Below are 26,220 nucleotides of genomic sequence, written 5' to 3' on the forward strand. Positions count from 1 at the left end.
ATCCCCCAGCCCAACTAAACCACTCAGAGCTGGCAAGAACTTATCGCGATCAGCTCGAAGCTTGTGTGCTCTCTGCAGTCCTCTCCTCACCGAAGCTTTTTTTTTCTACTCGTTGCAACAAAGTGGGAGAAGTCGATTTGGTCGGTCGGCCCGCGAGATTGATTCTACCATGCCGGTTGAACTTTTGCCTCTGCCTGCTGACTGCGTACTGCTACTAGGGTGGGGGTGAATTCTCTTTTGATAGTGCTCTTGTTTGCTGGGGACCCAAACCCGGGTGACACAAACGGGCCCAGTTAAGCTTGGTATATAAAGTGCGTAAACTGCAGCGAAATGGTATCAAAGTTTAGTAAGCTCTCGCAGTTGCAGCAACAGTGTTTTTTTGTTTTTGTTCGGTTGAAGAAACGCCAGTTTTGTTCGAAAACTCATAATGTTCTCAAAGGTAACGTTTGAAGTTGTAGCAGAAGTAACGTGAAGTTCTGGGGAATAAGACAGTGTAGAAGGAATTCATTCGAGTGCAAATTCATCGTTTAATATCGAAGCACATTGAACATCGAAAAAACCATGTTCCTTGTTGAGGAGTGACAATCAGTGCGAATCCAGTGAAGTGTCGTTTTTTGAATAGTTTCATTCCTGGAAAAAGCAAAATTCTACTTGTTTGCTAAAAAAAAAGTTGTACAAATGAATGTTCTTTGAAAAATGAAAAGTTATGGAATTTATTTAGAATAATTTCCTATGTTTTATAATTAAATCATTATTCAATATTTTAACTTGATTTTCAATTCGATAATGTTTGAAAAAAAACCTGAAAAAAGTATCAGGTTTCTTTCAAGCTCCTGACTGCAAGATTCCCTGAAGGTGTCCTTAAATCATCGTGTCACATCGCATTTCCTTCGATTTCAATCACTTTGCAAACGGTTGGAATCGTCTGTCAAAGTCTTCTGCTGAAAGATGAATCTTGTTGAGCATCAAATTTCCTGTTTTGCTCACCGGTTGTGGTCTTTCAGAATAAACTTGAAATGACATTTTCATGTTTTTAATAAACCTTTTGAAAAAATATTTACTTTTCTTTTAAACATTCTGAAATAAAGCATGAATTTGTAATATTAATTAAAGTTCAAGTAATACAAGGGTACGCATTACATAAAACACTAAATCAACACTTTTAGTGTGCGTTTGCATAGGTAAGCACCCTCAATCAGGTAATCGACCCACCGGCATGCCCATCTGTCGATCATCATGAAGCGTTTCACCAACCTACATCACCGTGCTCTTCCAGCTATATCTATTGGACTAGGTCCTCGTTTATTTACTCAGGATCCCATCCAAACACAGTCCACCCCACCCCCTCAACTCAAAGGGAAAACCCAACCACAGTTTTCCGATTCCTTCCACCTGCTGAAGTAAAGCGCCATTAGCTAACCATCAGCCTCCCCCCGGGAGGCATCCTGAAAGCGGATAAAATTACATTGCAAATTCAACGCCGAAAGCATTCGATTTCTCTTCGCCCACCTCAACGGTGGAAAACCTCAAACAAACTCCGGGTCTGGGGCGAAAATCAATTCCATTTCGAATTTTGGTTAAGAAACCACATACCTACCTGCACGTACACACATTTTGAATTGCAGGGTGAAATTTGCAGCTACTATCGTGTTACTCGCGTCGTATTTGGGGCGAGGGGGAAATTGCAGTTCAGGAATGTGGTGCAGGTTTTCGGAGATGAGATTGAGGGTGAAAATTTATGTTCGGTGCTCAATTGGAGTTGGTGAAAATTTAATGTAATTTATGCGATTTTAAAGGTCTTAGCACTGCAATTATATACTCTATACAACAAATCTTATTTTTTATTCATAATAAATAAGAATCTAAACTAAAAGTTAAAAAAAATTACATCATAAATGATATATTCATGGAAAAAAACTAATTCTTATCAATTTTGATCAAAGTTAAAACATTGTGTTTGCTTTGCAAAATCTAAAAAACATAATCTTCTGTGATATTAGTTTTAAGGAACCCCAAGTTACGATCTCACTAGGTTTTTTTGGCCAAATTTCCCCTAGTTTTTGACTATTTGCATTTAAAGAATCTTCTGTTACCATGCGGTAAATGAAAAAGAAATAGTTGCAAGGAACATCATATCTCTATGGAACAGCCAATCACACAAAATCTAAAATTGTTACTTCGGTAAATATAATGAATTGAATTGAACATTTATATACCTTTTTTTAAATGTTACTAATATAAGAATAATAATCTTTTAGGAATGATTTTTTTTCAAATGTAACAATTAAAAGTAACCAATCCATTGGAAAAAATCAAATCAATTCTACCAAAGTTGTTAGCGATAAAATTATCGATGCTCGATAACGATAACAATAATTATATCTATTGTCATCGTCATTGCGATAATTCTATCGGCTATAATATTATCGCCGATAGTGGACGGTAACTCATTTTTAAATCTCTCTAAAATCGATTTTATTCAACCATGTCGTGTCATGAGGTGACTCAAAGGCTCTACAAGGAAAAAAATCATGTCATGTTAAATTTTCAATGCTTCCACTAAGAATACATTTTTTGAAAATAATTTACCCAACATTGTTCACAAAATACCGTTTTTTTCGAAAGTACTCAAATTTCATAATTTGCAATATGGGTACCAAACGAAAAGAAATTGTGTAGGCTATTTCACTTTTTATAGGTTTTCCTAAGATACTAATTTTTTTACAAAGTACCGTAATTTTTCGGAAATACTCAATTTATAGAATTAAAATGTGGGTATCAAACGAAGCAAAATTTCACAAAATACCGTATTTCTTTGAAAATACTCAAATTTTCAAAATTTTCAAAATTGCCATCAAACGAAGCAAAAATTAATATGCCATTTTACCTTTGATAAGTTTTTTTTTTTGAAAATTTTTATTTTTTTCTCAATATACCGTTTTTAGAGAAAACTAAAATTATCAAGATTTAAAATATGGGTTTCAAACGAAGTGGAATTTTATTAAAGTTTTTTTTTGTTGAAGCTAAAATTTTCACAAAATACCGTAGTTTTCGAAAATACTCAAATTTTCTAAATTTTTAAATTGGGTATCAAATGAAGTGGAATTTTGTAAGCTTTCATCCTTTTTTATATTTTTTAATGCTAAAATTTTCTCAAAATACGGTATTTTTTCGATAATACGCAAATTTTCATGATTTACAATATGGGTATCAAACGAAATGAAATTTTGATTGCGTTTTCACTTTATTAGAGTTTTTTTTATTGAAACCAAAATTTCAAAAAATACCGTATTTCTTTGAAAATACTAAAATTTTCAAAATTTTCAAAATTGGCATCAAACGAAGAAAAAATAAATATTCTTTTTTACCTATTTAAAGTTTTTTTTTGTTTGAAAATATTAAAATTTTCTCAAAATACTGTTTTTAAAAAATCAAATTACTCGCTCTACAGCATTGCCTTGGCGTTCTCGATAACGAGATTCTACTTGAAACTAGGTGTCCAAAGGCTTGATTGTTGAGGCAATTGCAAACCTCTTTTCACACCTAAGCTTCCAACATTTACTTCCCGTCCGACGGAAGGCGTGATCAGACAAATCTCGTCTCAAAATTTGTGAAGTGAATTTTTTTTAAAGTTTTTTTATTGAAGCTAAAATTTTCACACCGTACTTTTCGAAAATACTCAAATTTTCAAAATTTGCAAAATGGGTATCAAACGAAGCGAAATTTTGTAAGCTTTATCACCTGTTTATATTTTTTTTATTCTAAAATTTTCTCAAAATACGGTTTATTTTCGAAAATACTAAAATTTTCATAATTTATAATGTGGGTATCAAACAAAACAAAATTTTGTATACGTTTTCACATTATTGTTGAAACTTAAATTAAAAATATAAACCGAATATTTTTGAAGAACTCAAATTTGAAAAATTGGAAAATTATAATGAGGTGAAAACGCATTCACGCCCCGACGATCGTAAAACGATAATTTTATCGATTGTCAACCTTGAATTCTACTTTTTCTATACTCCAATTGCAGACATTATTAAATCATAGTTATCAACGTTAATTTACCTTTGAAGCCTATTTGTTTGTTTTTATTGTAAAGTATCATTGACATTTTACACTAAAATCCCTCATCTCTCAGTTTTAGTAGAATAGGAATTAAAAATGTCAAATTTCGAAGTATGAGGCAAAAAATCGAAATGTTTGAATCAATTGCTAAACTTTGAATGTGACATTAATTTTCCATTTTAAAACTACCATGAAATTATTCAAATGTTTTTTTTTTTTTTATATATTTGAAATATTTTCATATGAACTCATCTAATTTCTTTTACTTCTGGTTGTTAAATGTCTAATTTACAGCCACCTTGCCTAAATTGTGTTTCAATAAGATCCCTTTAAGCTACCAATTTCTCTTAAATAAAATATTCGTTGAAAACTTAAAATTGATCTACTATCTACTAAAAATAATTATTCAATGCATCAAAAATAGGTAGCAATCGATTGTAGAAGAATTTCAATATGTATGAATTTCAAATTTCAGGCAATACATTTTTTATTGCTCCCTGATTTTCGAGGAAACTTTAAAAGGGGAGGCCAACTTTTGAAATAAAATTTGCAACGACCCTCAACCCGTTAAAAATAATCAGATTCGATTTTCTAAAACTGCCAAAATTAAAAAAAAAAATCACAATTTCTTTTTTATATTTTTTTAAATTTATGAAGATTCACCCCTGTTAAGATTTTTTGTGAAATTTGATTCAAATTGATGAAAACATGTTGATGCGTTCCCAATCGTCATGGAAGGTTTATTTTAAATAGTACTTTCAATTTTAAATTCCATCTTATTGTTCTACCTTAGCTTTTTCATAATTTTGAGAAAAAAAAGTTTCATGAAAGTTATGCGCATTATTATTTTTCTTTTTTCCAAGCCTTATGATTTCTTTCCAATTAAATTGAAAATATTGAATTTTAAACATGAAAATCTTCAGATAATTCAAAAGTGTTACATTTGTGATGTTTTTTTTCAGACTCAATTGTTGGCAATATTTTTTCCAAAATTCAATTGTAAAAACCCTCAACTCCGTAGAAAATGAATAACATATACGATTTAAGAAAGGTTTTTTTTTTTGAAGTATCAATTTTAGGGAGTTCTATACACAATCTTATTTTGTTTTGTTTTAATCCTCGATGGTTGATTTAAAAGTTGATTTTCATTAAATTAAAAGATATCAGCCTAATGTTTCAAACAAATTACCCAGTTTGCATTTCAATAAAGACACAGATAATTCATTCAATTACGATCATTTATAACTGTGAGTATCTTCGAGTACTCTCCAACTAAATTTGAATTTCGATCAGCCAAAAAAAAATCCACACAAATGGGAAAAACAAATCGAAAAATTTCCAACTCAAATCGAAACTTTCCCCGCGTCAGCTCCCCTGCCCAACGCCAAAGAAGATTGCAAATTCTTGCCAGAGTTTTGCATCGCTTTTGCAAGCGGTGAGGGCGGACTTGTGCACAATTCCTGCGCACGACGCGGCGGTGCGATGACCCAGAAACTTAAACTTTGTATGGATGCAAAAAAAGAGGGGGGAAAACGTTAAAAATAACCTTTCCCCGTTTTCTTGCCAAGGGAAGGGGAGCGGGGAAATGGTATCACTTGTTGGTTGTTTTGTTGATATTTTCCACTCAATCTTGTTGGGACTAAAGTTGACAACATCCAACGTGCAGTAAAAGCGTCTTCTTTGTAGCGAAATTGCGAGAAGGTTTTTTTCCTAGTTTTTTTTATTCGTTCAAAGAAAGCTTCCTTTTCAAGTTTGCTCGGGGTTGCTCGTCCCAGTGGGAAAAGCTAATTAAAGTTTTATTTCAAAACCCTTCGGTAAAAAGTTTTCACTTGGTCTGGGCGGCGATGGTGCTGCGGCAGTTGCTTCTGGTGGTACTTTAGATTTATGTTGAAGTTGTGTAGTTTCCCGTCTAGTTCATGGTTAAAAATTCTCTTGGGGTGCAACTTGTGCAACTAGTTTGGTTGACACACTGTAAAAAAGTGTAAAAAATAATTTTGAGAATTTTTTAACATCAAAATTAACTACAATCATCGTCTTTATTTTATCCTTTTTTGCTAAACTTGTTGGGTGACAATCCAACCTGTGTTCATTCTGTGAAGAAAGGGATTTGTCAAGTTGTGGTTCTCAAAATGCAAGTGTGGTTTGGTTACACCAAAAGTTACACTAAACTCGAGCAAATTCCTCTCGAGCACGTTTTTCGAACTCGACTTTTGCTAAGGGTTAAAATTGTGTGCTCGTTCTTTTTTGTTAGAATTTGCCTTCTAAAACGTACAAGTTGTGCCACAATCTGTGGCAATTAGGAATGGTCTCTGCTTTGGCTTTTGAGGAAAAGTTTCGTTCCAGGGTAAACTGCAAATGGCACCGATGGAAATAGTTTACGGTGAGCTAAAACTCCGGTCGGATTTGTGGATCTGTATTTGATGGATTCCTGAAGAAGAGAAATTTCCATATGATGAAGAACACTGTTGTAGACACATCTAAAAAGTTGGTAACTTCTGAATAAATCTTTTGCTGTGTTTCTCTCCAGAAATTCAAATCAATTTAATTGATTTGCATTTTTTATGTGAATCATTTGCATTAGGTCGATACCCCCTAATCAAAAGTTTCCATAATGAATTAAAGCACTTCCATTTTTTGCAATAAATAAAATAAAAATCACGATAAATTTAAACGAAACATTAAACACAATACACAACTTAATAACCTCTTCCAGCGTCAAGTAATCTGATCCAGTCAAAGAAACCAAGTAAATGCCATTAATTTTCTCAGCCACATCCACATTCCTAACCTACTTATTCATTTAGAATTCCCTTAAGCAATTTACTCTCCCGGTAACAGCCTCCGGAGATTACAAATCGGTCCTCAACCTTTCCCCAAACCTCATCACAAACAAGGGTGACAGCATCAAAATAGCAAATATGGTTCTGACATTCCAGTTAACCACGTCGTTTTAATCACCATACTTCATCATATTATCTCCCCTTTTCCGGAGGAGTGGAAACTGTCCCAAAATAGTATCCCATCTTGTAGTATGAAATATTAATTAGCCTCTTTAGATCGATGGGAGACATCCGATGGTATTTCCTTGTCTACACCCAAACGAAACAACTCTGACATCAAATGTTATCACGCTCAAAATTACGTTAAATAATAGGCTTCAGTTCGATTCCCTGTACAAGCTCTCTGTTACTGTTTACAAAAAAAAGTTTTATTCAATTCTGAAATAAATGTTTTTGAAACAAAAAGGAAATTATCTTACCTCTCATTAGCAAGTTTCTCGTAGCCATAAATGAGCCTGAACCAAACCTAACCACAAAAAAAACTAATCTCTTGAACTTTACACGCATTTACATGTAGGATCACATTCCCCTGCCAAAATGACCCTCTCACACAGTAAATAACAATCACATTTATGTAAAGTTATTCCGTCACGCACCCCAATCCTGGAAGATTGGTCTCACTTTGGGCTCACTTGTCTGTGTACAAAATTACTCCGACTGAGACCATCAGCGTTCTCGAGAAAATCTAGCTCGTTGGGAGAGGAAACGATAAAGCCATTTCCATGTCGTAAAATTTTACCGTTACTGTTATCTGCCTAACACACTTGATGATTGTGATGATGCTGATGCCCGCCTTTATGTGTTTGGGTCCTTTAGAAAAACATAGCTTTAACCGCAAGCAGTTATGAAAATTCACTCGCCGCAGATAATCACGAACGAATTTTATCACTCAATTTCGGTTGCGCACTTTGCTCAGAGTAGAAAGTAGTGATAATTGTTTCAAAATAAGATTTTCAAAATTCAATTAGAGACTACAATACGATGATGAAATTCTCTCACAAACTTTTAAAAGAGCATCTTCTCTCTTATCCATATTGTTTACAAAAAAAGAGCATCTTTTCTCTAACCTACATTGTTTACAAACAAATGAGAGTCTTCTCACTAATCCACATTGTTTACAAACATTGCATTGTTCGTAAGCGAAACGTGACAACTCATAGTGGCGTCTGTCGTTTTACCGGTGGATGTATTAGTGAGCTCAACTGTTTTGAATAAAGGAACGTTCTCTTTGGAAATTCTCTCTAAGTGATTGCTCAGCGAAGCTTTTTCGGTGAAGATTCTTCCATCAAAAGTTGAGAGTGAGAATTGAGAATTGCGCTCCATCATGGTATCTCTTTTATAATTCATCATTTTCTCATATCTTCTTTTTAACTAAACACAACAGCGCCGCCATGTTGGAATACTTCCTCATTGTTTACAAACATTGTTCGCCTTTAGTGGTGCCTGTCGTTTAACCGATGGATGTTTTAGTGCGATTATTTGATTAACATTTCACACAAGAAAGAAAAGGTAATCGTTTCTTTTTTCGAAATTCTCTCTCAGTGATTGCTTTTTAAAGCTTTTTCGATGAGATTGAGAGTTGCACTCCATGATTCTATCACGGTCTCACTCTCTTAATCTATCTTTTCTCTCATCTCTTCGTCTTATGCTCTTCACTTACCAGAAACAGTTCAAGTTTACATCTTCCACTTTTCAAATCAATTATTCTAAATAAGCTCCACACCATGATAAAATATATACATGTATATTTTTAAACACTGTCTGTGGCAAAACCACCCACGACGTCGTCCACCTAGACAGGGACGACGTTGACAGGTTCATACATTTTGCATTACCAATATCAGCACCATCATCATCAGCAGCAGTGATGCCAAACCATGAGAGGAGAGAAGGCGATCGTTATCGTCCACCGTCGTCTCGTCAAATGAAAGGAAGAATGGGTCGTGGTAGTACCACGGTGGTACTTCATGACAAAAGCTAGAAGGAACATTTATAAACGTTTGCTCGTGAGCTACAAGTTGGCAGGCAGAGGTTCTAGAAATTTGAGATGTCTTTTCTTCGATATTTATTTTATTTTTTAACTTTTAAGTGACGCACATAGATCAGTGCTTAAACTCATCTAGTAAAATTTCTTTCATTGCATGATTCGATAATTATCAACGAGAACAACTTTTCTCACAACAGTTTGAGAATTATCTCTGTTTGCAACAAGAGCTCTCACTTTTTATTCGTTCATTGCCTAACGTGAACGTCACGCTCTCCACGCTCCCACCAATTTGTACTCTTTTACTCACACTGAGGAGAGCTTCGAAGAGACTGTTGAAGAGACTCCTCTATTGAATAAGCAATTTGTTTATTAGCAATTAAAATCGGTTCAATTGCCATGAAGATTGATTAAATTCAAGGATTCATTCTGATCGCTCTCTCACGAGCGCAAATCGAACGCGACGCAAATCTGCTCTGATGAATTCATAACGTCTGTCACTACTACACCAATCACATCTGAATGCTCTCTCTTCTCCTATCTCTCTCTCTCAAATCGGCTCAGTCAGGCCGGTTTCGCTTTGTCGCTCCAAACTGATTCAAAATAGTCTGCGATTTGAATCGCTGAATCGATTGCTTCAAATCAAAGTTTTTAAAAAGATTTAGCTTTTTTTTGCTAAAAACAAGCAAAGCAATCCACCTTAACGACCCCTGGGTCTTTTGTGGTCTATTTTGCAAGATTCTGCTCATTTCTAGGCGTCCGAAGGTTATGTGTGGTGAGTCATCCAAAACCTCTTTTACGCAAATGGACCGACGTTTTACTTCCCCATCCGATAGAAGGCCAGGAGGATAAGGCGGGAATCGAACCCGCGCCCCATAGCAACTTAGGGACCGGCAGCCAAAGCCGCTAACCACCGCGCCACGAGGCCCACAGCATCAAAAACAAATTTGACAGCAATTAACACGATTAAATAATTCAAATTGACGCTCAACTGTGGTAGTGCAGACTGAACGAGTGTCGAGCTGTCGTTGACGAGCGGAGTAGGCCGAGCAAGTCACGAAGTGTTTGAATCGCTGGTTAGAGCGATCGATTGCTTACTGCTTGCGAAAAGTGGTAGCTCACAATTGGAAGCGCACTTGTGAATAAATCATTTTTGAATCGTTGGTCAACTTTAGAAACCCTGCCTTCCAGGTCGCACCGAAGTACCAAGTTCACCGTCTCTCTCTCCCGAGTACAGAATTTTATTAAATCGCTACCCCCTCTTTGGCCAAGTGGTGCAACCAAAACCAGAGCGAGCCCAAGCAGGACCGGAAACTGCTCGAACTTTTCTAATGAACCTTCCCGCACAGTTTTTTTCCACAACCTTATTCTGCTTCTTTATGAGGCCTGACTTGAGAAACCGGAAACAATCATCGGGGGCGCTGGAAGATCCCCGTGGGAGTTTTTAAGCTCAACCAGCAAAGAGAGCAGAGGGCAGGGGTCTAGATGACCAGAGACGTCATTAGCAAGTACTTCAAGAAGGAGGAGGGTCGTCCGAAGTGGTGGTGTATTGAATAAAATTATCACCTTTTTAGTCGCCCCCGCAATGACCTTTGCCGGATGTCATCTCGTCCGGACTTGAGACACAGAATGACGGCTCTTGGAGTTCATAATCTCGTGCAAAGTGGGTGGTGAGGTGGCAGATTATCCGACCAGTGATGGACGGAGAAAGCTGATGCCGGATTATAGAGTGTTTGAAAATGAGAAATTGTTTGAGGAAAGGAAATACTTTCGATAAGAAGCTTAAGAGGAGCTTGTGATACATGGAATATGATTTATTAATTAAAGTCAATTCTTAATTACCAGCAGTTCACTCATCAAGAGACAGATAATCTAAAGAGGCCTCTTCTCTTTTCTCTTGATTGAGTACTCGGTACAGAATTACAGTTATTGAGAGATTCATGAAAGTATTGTTTAATCTTGGATGATCTATTTAAAAAAATAATTCTGGGAATATGTTCCCAGCCAAAAAACTTCAAGTTCAAGTTCAAAGTAGAGAGAATCATTTTCAAATCAATTCCACAATCAGCAATAACCAACTCCAGACCGAAATTGCAACTCTGAACACACGCCCAAGCTGCATCATTTGATATTGTTTCTTTGGAAAATGTGTCAAAACCGGAAAATGCAATCAACCGTGCAGCAAAACCGAGCAAGTTCTATGCAACTCTAAACAGTATACAGAGCAGTCTATACAGACTCACAGCCCCGCACAGCTTCATCGTTTGCAATCAAGCTGATGCTGACATCGGCACAAATAGAAGAATACCTTCCTTCCCCCAACCATATCGAACTGGAATTTTCCGCGAGTTCGAGCCAAAATTGTGCGGATTCATTCAAATTTCGCGATTGCGGATCGAAACGTGGTTGGAAGTATGGATTCCTCCCCCACAGCCAACACATTCACACGCTCGATTGCGGAAAAACAATTTCCCCCTCCCGATGACAGTTCCACGAAAAAATGCCACACAGTTTGACAAAAAGCGACATTTGAAATTGGAATAAAAAAACATCTAATAAATTTTCCAAGCGTACTGAGCGCGACTTGAAACTTTTCTACCAATTTAAATTTATCTGAAAGTCATTCACTTAAAATTCCATCATGCAAATCAACCGTCAAGAAGCGACTCGACTTCACCTAGCTTTCCGGCGCTCAGTTTTGTGGTTTTGTTGAAATGCCATCACCCAAATTAGAATTTACCGAAATTTGATTAATTTATTCAACCGCAATCCGGACGCCTTCCCCTTGGAGATTTTCGAGTGTTGGGGTGGTCGGTAGACGGGACGGGTTGGAAGGGCAAACCCTCTGTCAATATTTAATCAGTGGATTGGCAGGCAGCCCAGTTGAAGCACTGTGGCCAGTAATCTTTCACTTTCGGGTTTGGTTTGAACGCCTTAACGCAGTCGAAAACACACACCATTTTAACCTCCCCTGCAAATGGATTGGGTTTTGAATCAAGTGGACGATTTTGGATTTACTGCAGAGGATGAGAAGTGCCCCCTTCTTCCATTACTCAGCACTTTGAAAAAAGCTTGCGAACTAGAAGATGATTTTTGGCTTCAAAATTACTTAAAAATAACTGAAAAAGGGGTAGATATATCCATTATTTAGTTAAAAGAATGTTTTGCACCATTAGTTCGTCTACACAGGTTATGCATCTGTGTAAACCAAAATTCTTTTCAAATATTCAAAAATTAGGTTCTTGACTTCCTCATTCTTCACCAAACATGAATTTAACTAAAAAATCTTGTAATAAATTTCCATCTGTATTATAAATTTAATGGAAACAAAGTACGCTGAAAACATGGTTCAATTTCAATCTGGCTCAAACAATACTGACAGATTTGCCAGATCTTCTATCTGTAATCGTTTGGACGGTTTTCAATTACCTATACAACTATAGGTCGGATGATGGATTCCGGCATAGCTTACATACAAATTAGTGAGATCCGACTTCAAAAAAGTACATAAATATCACTTAAGTGGTCATAACTTAAGACAGGGTTGCCAGATCTTCACTATTTTAGACTTGTTGGAAAGGTCTTTCGATTTTCTATCATATAACATGATGCTTTTTGAAATGATTTCCGGCTATTTATCTAACATTTGCGAAAATTCTTTTGTATACATAACTTTTGAACTACTTATAGAAACTATTTTTTTTAACTCGATCTATGGAACCCAAAACCGAGAATAATGCGACCAGGGACCTACATAGGGAAATTAAATGTTCTGGGAGAAATTTCAAACACCCAAAATCGTGAAGGTGGGTCTGTGAGCTTTATGTGGAAAGTTCATTTTAGAGCAGGGTTATAACCTTACCTTGGTGAGGAAGGCAAAAAAATAGTTACGCTCTACAAAAGTTTCCACTTTAGGACAAAGAGTTAAATTTCCCAAAATTAATTATCTTTTTAATTTTTTTTGTTATATGTTTTAGGTGAAAAAAATGCATCTTTTGAGCTATAGCAAAAATTAGACAAAATTTGTTTAGAAGTGTTGCCAATTTTTCTAAAAAATTAACATTTTTCAAAAAATTCAAAAAAGTTGAAATAATTTTTACACTTTATTTTTTCAGATATCTAATCAAATTTTCAATTGAAAAGTACTTACAATAATGTTGGTATCGTGCAAAGTTTTCAAGTTATAGCTACCTATTTTTTGTTTGTTGATAATGACTTTTTATCTGTACAAATCATGACCAAAGTTTACCACTTCTGAAAATTTCCAATAAATTCGCTTCATAAACATTGAAGACTAGATCAATGGTTGCTAAGATAAAGCCTCTGAATGAAAAGCCAAAACAGGAAAAAATATGTTTTCTCTGCAAACCTACATTAAATATGGTCTGAATTTCGTGTTTTTGGACCATTTCAAATGTTGAGGTAGAAAAACTCAGTGTTTCCCAAATCTAAAAAATACAAAAAAATATCAAAACAATTGCTTGTTCTAGAGAGAACCGCACTTGTTTTCCAGTCAAAAATTTAACATTTTGTGAAAATATAGAAACTAAATTCATCGTAAATATTTTTCATTCTTCAAATATTTTAAATCTTCTTCCGGTGTTGCAGAGGATCAGACCGTTTTTTTTTTCTTCAAATGAATTCCGTTAAAGTTGATTTTAAATTTCATTTTCTTTTAATAATTGTTCCTCATTTAAATCATATTTACGATTTATTATTTTCAGAAAATGTTTTTTTGCACACATATTAAAAAATAATTCTACCAGATTAATCATATTTAAAAACAAAGAGGCTCAAATGTTTTTTATGGATCGAAAAAAGAATTCATTTTTCTAATAGACAGGTGATGTCCAGAGCAGACGGTAATAACTTTCCATAACAAAAAATGTTATTCTCAAGTTGTGTTTGCTTTCAGCTAATAACAGACCAATAACAAATTTTGTTATGAAAGACATTAACAGTTATTAAACTCTTATGCAAAAATGGATTTTGCAAGAATATTCCATTACAATTTTTGTTATTTTAACAGTATTTGTTATTGAAATGGCATAAATTTTGTTATTACCGTCTGCCAGGGGTGCAGTTTTTGAGGTCAAATTTAATTACACCACATTTGAAGATGTAAAACTGAAGGTATTTTTTCGCAAAATTGTAATTACAAAAACAAACTAAGAATCAAAATTGATGGGCATTGTCCTTTTTTTAAAACTCTGAGAAGTAAATTCCAAACTATGCAAAAAAAAACCATTTCCATTCATAAACAAACATGAAATCTTTATCAAAAAAAAACCTTTTCCACCTTTAATTAATCCAGCAAATTTTCTCAAAACAACAAGAAATAAGAGTATTTTTTAACTGATTTTTTTATTGTCTTTGATCGATTTGTCGAAGACAGAAAATACCTTCTTTGGACATAGGAAAGCCCTCAAAAAAATATAAATATTGAAATTTCATGAAATCGATCGACTTTGTTCAGTTTATTAACAGCGTTTTGAATTGAAATCATTTAATTAATTAGCTTACTACACCCAAAATTCAGAGTCGAGATAATCGTTCTCTCAAAATTTATTGAGGGCTCAGAGCCAAAATCGATAGTATAATGGTACCAACTCACACCATCATAACAAATGAGTTCATTCGTTAGTTGAATCAATAAATCTCCAACAAGTGTCATACATCGACTTCTGACTTCTCCTTGGTCACCAAGCTGTTGTGGCCGAGGCAGCTAAGTCATTGGATTGGTTTGTCATAGGTCTCTGGTTCGATTCCCGTTGTCGACACTTTTGGTTTTTTGTTTGACGGATGAACTTTTTTTGCAAATGAACCTCGAGAGAATAGTTCTATCGCCCATCTCGAGCTGTGTTCTCTGCGTCCGTGAATGGTACCACTATTCTCTCGACTCGAGACCATCATTCTCTCAGACTAGCGCTGCCAGTTTTGGGTGTATGAATTCAGCAAGGAAAATTCTTATAAATTTTTGTAAAATATTTTTTAAATAGTGAGAGTTAAATTGGCTGTATTGAGGACCGAATCCTTAACCTGCCAAGCAAATAGGAATTTACTCAAACTTAAACTTCTTTTTTCAATGTTTGTTCCGTGTAACAAATATCCCGGCTAACAGTTTGTTATACACTTCTAAACATAATTTATTATAGCTTAAGTTTAGAGTATAATTGAGAACTTAACTAAACTCTTTGCAGGACATTGACCAAATTCAGTTGAGTTTAAGATTTTCCGAATAACAAAACGATAGCTATAAATTTTCAGCTGAAACCCGATCCATCTCATTTCCAAATGATGTTTGATGCTCAAACTCCCCAAAGCATTCCAAATCCACCCACATTCCAACAAAGGAATCGAACCGGAAAATGCTCTCTTCCACCAGCTCATTCAGAGCCAAAAGTCCTTCCATCTGGTCCCGGAGCCCAGACCAGAAGCCAGATGCAAATAAATGTCCACCTTGCCGAAAGCTTTTTCCTACCCTCTTTGAGGTGACCTAGCCAAAAATAGAAATAAATGCTTTCCACTTTCCGCTCCACATGGACCGGAAGCTTTTGGCCAGAAACACTGGCTCCGAGCACCGGATATCGAGAAATCGAGTTTCAGGTGTTTTTTGATGGTTGCTACTGCTGCCGTGGGACTGGGACTGGGACTGGGAAAACGGAACCAGGTGGAGACTTTTCCAAACTAGAGAACAATCCTTGGAGTTGAACATTGGTGAAGGTCGAAATTTTCAGTTCAAAATCGAATGAGTATTCGTTGAAGCATACCAGATGTAGTCAGCAAGATCCTTTTGTAAGGGGGTAGTTAAGGGTTTTTGACTGACATAATTTAATAATACGTAAATGAACAAGTTGGAAATGTAGTCCCGTTTTTCCAATTCTCAAGTTCTTTATTTTTCAAGTCTTGAAATCCGTATTATGAAACTAAATAGAGTACAATAAAATCTAAGAAATTCCTCTTCTATCTACACTGTTCTGGGTCCCGCACAGGGGATGTTTAATCCCCTCGTAAAAGTGTCACTTAAGTCACCCTGAAACACCGAAGGAATCAAAAACCGAAACTAACCAACCAAATCTTCTCCTTTTTTCATCCCATCGCACGGTTCGTCGCTCCGTCATCACCTGAACCTAATGGCGTACTCCCGACCTCTGACCCCGCACCACCCTCGGAATATCAACAGGTCCTCGTCGTGCTCGCTGCCGTCGCCGTCGGTGTCAACTCGGTGGCCATCGGAGTGGCCCCAGCCGCCGCCATTGTCAAGGTAAGAAAGTGTTTCCAGCTTTTTTGCTTGCTTCTTTTTTCTGCACACAAGTTGAACTCCGACACCACGATGACGGGAAGCTGGTGTGTGGCTGAAAGGAATGGCCCACCCGGTGCCAGGTGCTGGAAACTCCCGCAGGCACAGTCACAGTTTAATTAATTCCTGGCGTGCTGAACCGTAACCGGTCTCCAGCTGCTGTCGCTGATTTAATCGGTGCAAGATTGAAGCTAATTAGTCGATCCCTGCGGAGCAGGCAGTTTACTTGACTGGTTTGAACTCGTTACTTGAGGCGGGTTGAACTACTTTGTCCAAGAACGTAAAATGATTGGAGTTGATCTGGAAAAGTTACTCAGATCAAATCATTTTAATGCAACCTTAAATGTACTCAAAATGTAGTTTCGCACTACAAAACCACTTTCATCAAAAATTCACCTTCCATTTTCTCTTCTCCCCCCACCCTAGACCGAGGAGTACGACGCCCATCCCCAGTACAGCTTCTCGTACGACGTCAAGGATTCGCTCACCGGCGACAACAAGCAGCAGCACGAGACCCGCGACGGTGATGTTGTGTCGGGACAGGTACGTACCACACGCCTCGTAATAAACAGTGAGTTCGCTCTACCCGGGAACTAGTTTGAGGGGAAAGAAGCTCCCGAAAGGTAGGCAACCCGGCAGCGCCATCTATTGACTGTCGAGACTAGAACTAGGTCAGGTACAGACAACCCACTGCTCTGATGAGATCTAACCAACTCTTGGTTCACCTCACCATCCGCTGCTGGAACGGTGTTTAAAGCTGTCAGGAACTATATAGCGGTACCATGTTTGTTGGAGATGGTGACGACGATGGGATGTCGTCCCAAAGTAGTAGCGTTGAGTGTGGGCTCTTGTGTGAGCAGCTATTGAGACAGGGTCCTCTTGCGAGGACACTGAGCGGTGAAAGTTGGTCGACCTTTTGTGAAGTTATTTGAAAGGTAGATTAATCAAACTTTGCTGAGCTTAAAAGTTCGATAATGACGTTTCATAGGATGTGTCGGATTACCTTCCCTCAGTAATTAAAAGTTGATTATTCCACTAAACTACTCATTACAGTACTCCCTGGTTGAACCCGACGGCACCCGTCGTACCGTCGACTACACCGCCGACCCCGTCAACGGATTCAACGCCGTCGTGAGCAAGTCTGCCGATGCCGCCATCGTCAAGACCGTTGCCGCTGCCCCTGCCATCGTCAAGACCTACGCCGCCGCCCCTGCCATCGTGGCCCATCACGCCCCCACCGTGACCTACGCCCATGCCCCGGCCGTCGTCGCCCACCACGCCCCAGCTTACACGTACGCCCATGCCCCGGCCACCGCCGTTGTTGCCCACCACGAGCCAGCGTACGCGTACGCCCATGCCCCAGCCGTTGCCGTGGCCCACCATGCCCCAGCCCTGACCACCTACGCCCATGCCCCGGCCTACGTCCACCACGAGCCACTGCTGTCCCACACACTGCTCCACCATTAAGGACCTGTCCCCACTTAAGTAAGATTTATTGGCATCATCTGCGCTCAGATTCTTGGACCATGATAGGAAGTTATCGCCCTGCCCGCAATCGTGTAGGCTTCACACTTTACAATGGCTCAAACTTGTTCTGTTTTTTTGTTTGTTGACAACTCATACTGATATACATTCACACGCACACACTGGTAGCGACTGTAGATGAGATTTTTACAATAAAGTATTTTGTACGTGTACAATTAGTCATCTAAGTTTAAAACAAATCTTTGTAGTCCTTTGAAAAAAGTCCGAAATTCCCCTGAATCACTTGTTATAATGAATGCCGAAGATATTTAACTCGAGTCAAGAACAGAACACTGATAAATTATGCAAGTAAACGAAATACGTATCTGTCATGATAAAAACTTTTTTTTCATAAAATCGCGATAACTTGTGAAGATTACATGCTGATAATTACAAGCACCCCTTATGATTATATATCAAAAATTTTGTAATTGTCTGCTGTACAACATTGTAGAACGTTGTTACACTCTAAAAAATAACCCTGCAAAGTTAGAAAAACACGAAATTTTAAAATGAAAAATTTTGTTCTAAATGAAAAAATTACCCTTCAGACTTTAGGGACGACATTCGAAAGAAACGACGACTGTTGGTATCCAACTGATCCACGAAGCGAAAAAAATCACCGGGCTCTAGGCGGGACTTGAACCCGCAACCTCCTCATTAGTACTGAGACGCACTGCCAATTGTACCACTGAGGCCCTTGAGATTCTAGATGTCTCAAGCCACCTTAGTGCTACGTGTGACAATTTGGTATCTTTTCCAGCCTGAGAACAGTAGACTTAGATCGCTTTGTGTTCAGTCGGTATCGTCATCATCGTCGTCTCTTTCTGGCGAATGCCGCTGAGCAGGAAGAGTGAGACTATGGCTTCACCCTTCTGAGTTAAAGTAGATTCGAAAAGTACATTAAATTTTCCTTAAAATATCATGTTCCTATAATTTTCACAGTTGAGTAACGGAAAATGGCAGAGTTTTTCAAACTTTTTTTGATTTTTTTTTTTCGATGGAAAATAAGTTTTTTTCGAAAATTTGAATACGCCATCAAATCGGGCATCCAATTTTACATAAAAGACTCTTTGACACCAAATTTCCAACTCATCACCGTTTCAGGCTTCAAATTATTGAAAAACTCCTCTTTTTTCGCATGTTCAAAAATAAAAAGGGTCTTGACGCCCATCCGCCACGGGTTTATTAAAAAACGGATCTCGGATTCGTGAACAGGGAGCCAAATCGCATAAGGTTTTGGGGTTGCCATTGATCGTTGAAGTTTGTTTGGGAAAATGACTTATTATTTTATTTAATAATTTTCAGCCTGAAATACCCGAGCATGGGTAAATAACAAGGGAAATGCGTAATAATACCTTTCTCTGGTATCAATGCCAAATTTTGGTATTCTTGGACCCTTTAAAATTTGTCTTAAGGATTATGCAAGAACAAAATGTGGTATCATACCAATTTAAGGTATTGTTTTGATATTGCAAAATTGCAGAATTTGTCAATGATCGAACACCACATTTTTGTATTCTTTTGGTATTACAGTATTTTATCAAATTCCTCTGCAACTATAGGAAAATTTTGACCAATTTTGACAAAATAATTAATTTTGCGCTAAAATGATGTCTCAAAGCGAATGCTTTCATTCAAAACCGGAAATTTTAAACTTGATTTTAAACATTTTTGATATACCCCCTATAGAAATGATTTGAAATTGTGGAAAATTTTCTAAGTCAGGATGGCACATTTTGGTATTATTTTGGTATTGAGGTGTTTTATCAAATTCCTCTGAAACTATGGGAAAATTTTGACCAATTTTGACAAAATAATTAATTTTGCGCTAAAATGATGTCTCAAAGCGAATGCTTTCATTCAAAACCGGAAATTTCAAACTTGATTTTAAACATTTTTGATATACCCCCTACAGAAATGACTTGAAATTGTGGAAAAAATTTTAAGTCAGGATGGCACATTTTGGTATTATTTGAATATCGAAAGGTTTCATCAATTTTCTCTGAAACTCTGAAACGAGTTAATTAATTTTGCGCTTAAATGACTTGAAACCCAATAATGTTAAACATGATTTTAAAAATTAGTGTGATATACCCACTAATATTTTTTTCAAAAACGTTGAAATATCTCTAAGTCGGGATAACCAAATACTTTGAAAAACGAGTCAATTGACAGATTAATGAATTTTGGTGAATTTCAATTCAGTTTCATTTTAATAATACTTATTTTTCAATCTTGTTATTTTCAGAAGCTTCAAGAACTTCAAGCACAGGCCGTTCATCAATGACAAATGCATTCGGTGTGGTGAAGAATATCACTAATAACAACATGGAATCATCAGGTGAGTAGATTTGGCTGTTCAATATGAATAATTTCCGTTTTTTCACTAACTGCAACTGCTGCACTAAAAATGGTATGAAAATACCAAATTTTGGTATTACTTGTTCAAATACCAGCGACCATAATGTGCTCTTAGTTGCCCAGTAATAGATGGTAAAATACCATGAAATCATACCAAAATCATGTATGTGAAAGACCACAGAAATACCAAAATATGATTTTCCAAGGGCGCGGGAATACCTCAAAATAAAACCATGGCAATACCAAGTTTTGGTATTCAAGCAATGTTCAAAAATCCAGAAGACCTCAACTTGGTATTGAAATGGTTTTATTTTGAGATATTATTTTACCCTTGGAATAACATGGTTTGGTATTGTTGTGCCCTTACACATACAAGATTTTGGTATGATTTCATGGTATTTTACCATCTATTACTGGGCAACCAAGGGCACATTTTGGTCGCTGTTATTTGCCCAAGTAATACCAAAATTTGGTATTCCCGTGTTATTTACCCCTGCTCGGGATGGTGACGGTTTAGAATTTTGGTCAAAGGGACTTAATATAAAATTGGACGCCCAATTTGATGGCGTACTCAATTCCAATTGGCGTACTAAGATTTCCGAAAAAACTTTGTGCTCATTGAAAAAGGAACTGAAATAGTTTTCAAGGTTGTTCTATTTTTCGTTACTCAACTGTATTTTTTTTTTTTTGAAGCAGGTCGTTTTCTAAGAAATTTAACGGCTAGAAATGTTTGAACAACCAATTGTGTGTCTTTATACACAATTTACCAACACATAGCTAAAAGGACCTCCAAACTAGGGACCTACATAGGGAAATGAAATGTTCTGGGAGAAATTTCAAACAACCAAAGTCATTCAAATTTAAGGCTGAAAAACTTGTAGTTTTTCTTTGGTGCTGGCACTTTTCTTCTACCGAACAAGCACAAACATAATAAAAACTACCAGTTTATTATCACCAACAGTTTCACAATACTTGTGATTGTTATAAGTCTCGTTTTGTTTTCAAAAACTATTTTAAATTGATTCCGACCTTGTTCTTGCATGATCTTGTTGCTCGATTGGAACCCCGATTTGACAGTTCGATTGGAACCCTGAGAGTGACATTTCGCCTCTCCATATAGGCTCTCTACTCCAAACGTCTATAGAGCAATTCCAGCTTAAATCAGAAATTTTTCTGGTACTTTTGTACCCGACCCTCTCCGATTTCACTGTAATTTTGTAGACATGTTACCCTAGGCCTATATAAGCCATTTTTGTGTATACCGACCCTCTCCGATTTCACTGTAACTTTGTAGACATGTTATCCTAGGCCTATATAAGCCATTTTTGTGTATATGAAGCCAATAGTACTCGAAAATAACATTTGAGAAGGGCGTAAGGTATTTAAATATTTTTGTATTTTGCAATTTAAAAATTACTGTATCTCGAAGCAATTGCGTCGTATCAAAAAGTGGTAAAGACAAACTTGTAGGAAATTGGACGGGCTTTCTGAAAAAATACACTGAAACAAAAATACACGCCACTTCTATGAGATTTTTTGATTTTTAGTTCTAAAACTTAAATTTCAATGTATTGTCACGATTTTTTTTCGTTCAAAATTTTTGGGGAAATAGCCTAAGATGTTATCAAAAGACTGACGAAAAATGCAGGATGGTATGTCTCTCCTAAAAAAAAAAAACAAAAATCATTTACTAAAACTGTTTTTTTGAAAAGTGGTCTAAACGTCAAAATTTAAAAAAGCGGTTTTAAAAATAAAAATGATGAAATTGTTGTTGTTAAAAGTGCGAGAAATAAGTGCGGGCAAAATCCAAGTTACAGTGAAAGGATCAATACTAAAACTGTTTTTTTGAAAAGTGGTCTAAACGTCAAAATTTTAAAAAACCCATAGTGGGAATCGATTCCCCAGACAATTTTACACAAAAGTCTCGATATTGACCATTGTCCTATGTCCAATCCTTGGGAAAATACAGCGGTTTTAAAAATAAAAATGATGAAAAAATGGGTTTTTGGTGGTTTTTGGAAATTTCTATATGACAGACTTGGTTTTTCAGTCTCGTTAATATTTTTACCGGAAAGCTCATCCAATTTCCCATAAGTTTGCCTTTAACAGCATTTCAATTGGATGTAAGGGCTTACAGTTATAAGCTTAATTACATTGTTAATAACTGAAAAGAGAATATTTTTTTCAGTGTGGTAGAAACCTGGATAGTAAATTAGCTTATGTAAATATCAAAACGAGTCAAATCAAAAAGCTGTCAAAGGCAAACTTATGGGAAATTGGACGAGCTTTCCGGTAAAAATATTAACGAGACTGAAAAACCAAGTCTGTCATATCGAAATTGCCAAAAACCACAAAAAAACCCATTTTTTCATCATTTTTATTTTTAAAACCGCTGTATTTTCCCAAGGATTGGACATAGGACAATGGTCAATATCGAGACTTTTGTGTAAAATTGTCTGGGGAATCGATTCCCACTATGGGTTTTTTAAAATTTTGACGTTTAGACCACTTTTCAAAAAAACAGTTTTAGTATTGATCCTTTCACTGTAACTTGGATTTTGCCCGCACTTATTTCTCGCACTTTTAACAACAACATTTTAAAAAACTAGGCAACCAGCTTTTGTTTGTTTACATTTCCAGTCGCAGTTTCCACCTCGAGGTTTCCACCAAACTGGACGTTTCGCACTTTTAAATTGCGATTGACAGCTGAAAAACGATCGGCAACCGCGGCTCGCTTTGAACTTTTGGTGAACATTTCAAATTTTCCAAGACAGTTTGACAAGTCGCAATAGTGCGATCGATAGCAATAATATAGTGCGAAGTCCATGTTAGTGGGAATTGCGCAATAAATGATTTTTGTATTTTTTTAGGAGAGACATACCATCCTGCATTTTTCGTCAGTCTTTTGATAACATCTTAGGCTATTTCCTCAAAAATTTTGAACGAAAAAAAATCGTGACAACGCCTTGAAATTTAAGTTTTAGAACTAAAAATCAAAAAATCTCATAGAAGTGGCGTGTATTTTTGTTTCAGTTTATTTTTTTAGAAAGCCCGTCCAATTTCCTACAAGTTTGTTTTTACCACTTTTTGATACGACGCAATTGCTTCGAGATACAGTAATTTTTAAATTGCAAAATACAAAACTATTTAAATACCTTACGCCCTTCTCAAATGTTATTTTCGAGTACTATTGGCTTCATATACACAAAAATGGCTTTTATAGGCCTGGGATAACATGTCTAAAAAGTTTCATTGAAATCGGAGAGGGTCGGGTACAAAAGTATCAGAAAAATTCCTGATTTGAGCTGGAATTACTCTATAAGGTTTAGTTGCAAAACAAATTGTGAATTGATTATTTACTTAATAAAAACTGAGTTGAATTGAATTGATTTGAATTAATGTTGTTTTCGATTCTTTAAAAACCCAGAAGGGTCATTTTTTATTTAGAACAAGAATTTTGCATTTTAATATTTGGTGTATTGCACCGAATACCGCAAAACCGACGCCTGTAAATCTAGCGCACTCTAGCTTTTTCGTTCAAGAATGACAGAAAAAGTAAGTAGTTTCACGACGAAATTACAAAAGTAACTTTTTCAAAAACTTTTTTTTGTAAAGTTGCAATAAATCGTGAAGATTACAAGCAAACTCCTTATATTAACGTAATAAAACATTGGTAAATGCCTGCTCTACAACTTTGAGGAACATTCTCACACTCAAAAACTTAACCCTGAAAAGTTAAAAAAATTATGAAATTTTAAAATGAAAAATTTCCAAGAAAATGTTCCAAAGAAATGGCAAATTGGCAAATGGCACAATTTTGATTTATTTTTTTGAATACGCCATCAAACCCATTTTTACATAAAAGACCCATTGACACTGAATTTCTATATCATAATCATTCATTTTTTTAATCTGGTTGAAACTTTTTTGGTGCCTTCGGTATGCCCTAAGAAGCCATTTTGCATCGTTAGTTTGTCCATATAATATTCCATACAAATTTGGCAGCTGTCCATACAAAGATCATAATTCAAAAATCTTTATCTTTAGAAGGGGTTTTTTGATCGATTTGGTGTCTGCGACAAAGTTGTAGGTATGGATAAGGACTACACTTAAAAATTATGATACACGGTATTTTTTTTGTGATTTTTGATTTCACTTTTTGTCACTGAACTGAATTTGCCAAAAATACTATTTTAAATGTGTTTTATTTTTTGATATGTTTTAAGGGACATCAAACGACAACTTTTCAGAAATTTCCAGTGTGCACAAAAAAAATTTTGACCAAGTTATACATTTTTGAATTAATACTGTTTTTTTTTTTTTAAATCGAAACATTGGTCTCAAAAATTTTCCAACATAATTTTTCGATGTAAAATCAAATTTGCAATTAAAAAGTACTCTAGTGGAAATTTAATAAAGTGCACCGTTTTCATGTTAAAGCCATTTTTAGGTAACTTTTTAAAAAATAGTCAAAGTTATACATTTTTCAAAAATCATGATTCAAAAATTCACAACTCGGTCAAAATGTGTTGCCGTTCTGGAAATTTCTAAAAAGTTGACATTTGATGTAAAAAAATAAAAAAATAAATAGTGTTTTTTTGCAAGTGACAAAAAGAAAAAGAAAAATCACCAAAAAATTTTAACCTTGTATAATTTTTTCAGTGTAGTTCTAGCCCATACTTACAACTTTGCTCGAGATACCAAAATGATCAATGGGTAATTCTCCGCCAACTCACACAGCAGTTGCCCCGACCCCTCTTCGATTTGCGTGAAACTTTGTCCTAAGGGGTAACTTTTGTCCCTGATCACGAATCCGAGGTCCGTTTTTTGATATCTCGTGACGGAGGGGCGGTACGACCCCTTCCATTTTTGAACATGCGAAAAAAGAGGTGTTTTTCAATAATTTGCAGCCTGAAACGGTGATGAGATAGAAATTTGGTGTCAAAGGGACTTTTATGTAAAATTAGACGCCCGATTTGATGGCGTACTCAGAATTCCGAAAAACGTATTTTCATCGAAAAAACACTAAAAAGTTTTAAAATTCTCCCATTTTCCGTTACTCGACTGTAAAAATTGGAACATGTCATTTTATGGGAAATTTAATGTACTTTTCGAATCTACATTGACCCAGAAGGGTCATTTTTTCATTTAGAACAAATTTTTTCATTTTAAAATTTCGTGTTTTTTCTAACTTTGCAGGGTTATTTTTTAGAGTGTAACAATGTTCTAGAAAGTTGTAGAGCAGACAATTACAAAAATTTTGATATATAGACATAAGGGGTTTGCTTATAAACATCACGAGTTATCGCGATTTTACGAAAAAAAGTTTTGAAAAAGTTGGTCGTCATCGATCATGGCCGTTCATGGTCACCCGCGACAGACACGGACGACGAAACAAAGAGAAACGCAAAAGTAACTTTTTCAAAACTTTTTTCGTAAAATCGCGATAACTTGTGATGTTTATAAGCAAACCCTTATGTCTATATATCAAAATTTTTGTAATTGTCTGCTCTACAACTTTGTACAACATTGTTACACTCTAAAACAACCCTGCAAAGTTAGAAAAACACGAAATTTTAAAATAAAAATTTTGTTCTAAATGAAAAAATGACCCTTCTGGGACAATGTAGATTCGAAAAGTACATTAAATTTCCCATAAAATGACATGTTCCAAAATTTTTACAGTCGAGTAACGGAAAATGGGAGAATTTTAAAACTTTTTAGTGTTTTTCGATGAAAAACGTTTTTCGGAATTCTGAGTACGCCATCAAATCGGGCGTCTAATTTTACATAAAAGTCCCTTTGACACCAAATTTCTATCTCATCACCGTTTCAGGCTGCAAATTATTGAAAAACACCTCTTTTTCGCATGTTCAAAATGGAAGGGGTCGTACCGCCCCTCCGTCACGAGATATCAAAAAACGGACCTCGAATTCGTGATCAGGGACAAAAGTTACACCTTAGGACAAAGTTTCACGCAAATCGAAGAGGGGTCGGGGCAACTTTTCCCGATTTCGTGTGAGAATTACCCCAATAAATTCCTTCAAAAGATACAGATTTTTGAATTTTCATGCATCATTTTTGTATGGACAGCTACCAAATTTGTATCGATGATTTTATGTGCAAAATAATGATGC

The 26,220-nt window shown here is 36.0% G+C and overlaps 2 protein-coding genes across 4 annotated transcripts in view; one reads left to right on the forward strand and one right to left on the reverse strand.

The window, feature by feature from the left end:
* The window catches only part of LOC6051146 (calcium/calmodulin-dependent 3',5'-cyclic nucleotide phosphodiesterase 1A), a 660,139-nt gene that overhangs the window by 626,351 nt on the left and 7,568 nt on the right, over positions 1-26,220 (reverse strand). The window lies entirely within an intron of this gene.
* LOC6041962 (larval cuticle protein A2B) lies at positions 324-17,916 on the forward strand. The gene is made up of 4 exons (XM_038257825.1): positions 324-439; positions 16,079-16,159; positions 16,622-16,738; positions 17,249-17,916. The coding sequence occupies exons 1-4, from the start codon at positions 428-430 to the stop codon at positions 17,660-17,662; spliced, it is 624 nt and encodes a 207-aa protein (XP_038113753.1). The 5' UTR covers positions 324-427; the 3' UTR covers positions 17,663-17,916.

This window comes from Culex quinquefasciatus, chromosome 2 (genome assembly GCF_015732765.1).
Source record: "Culex quinquefasciatus strain JHB chromosome 2, VPISU_Cqui_1.0_pri_paternal, whole genome shotgun sequence".
NCBI classification, from domain to species: Eukaryota; Metazoa; Arthropoda; class Insecta; order Diptera; family Culicidae; genus Culex; species Culex quinquefasciatus.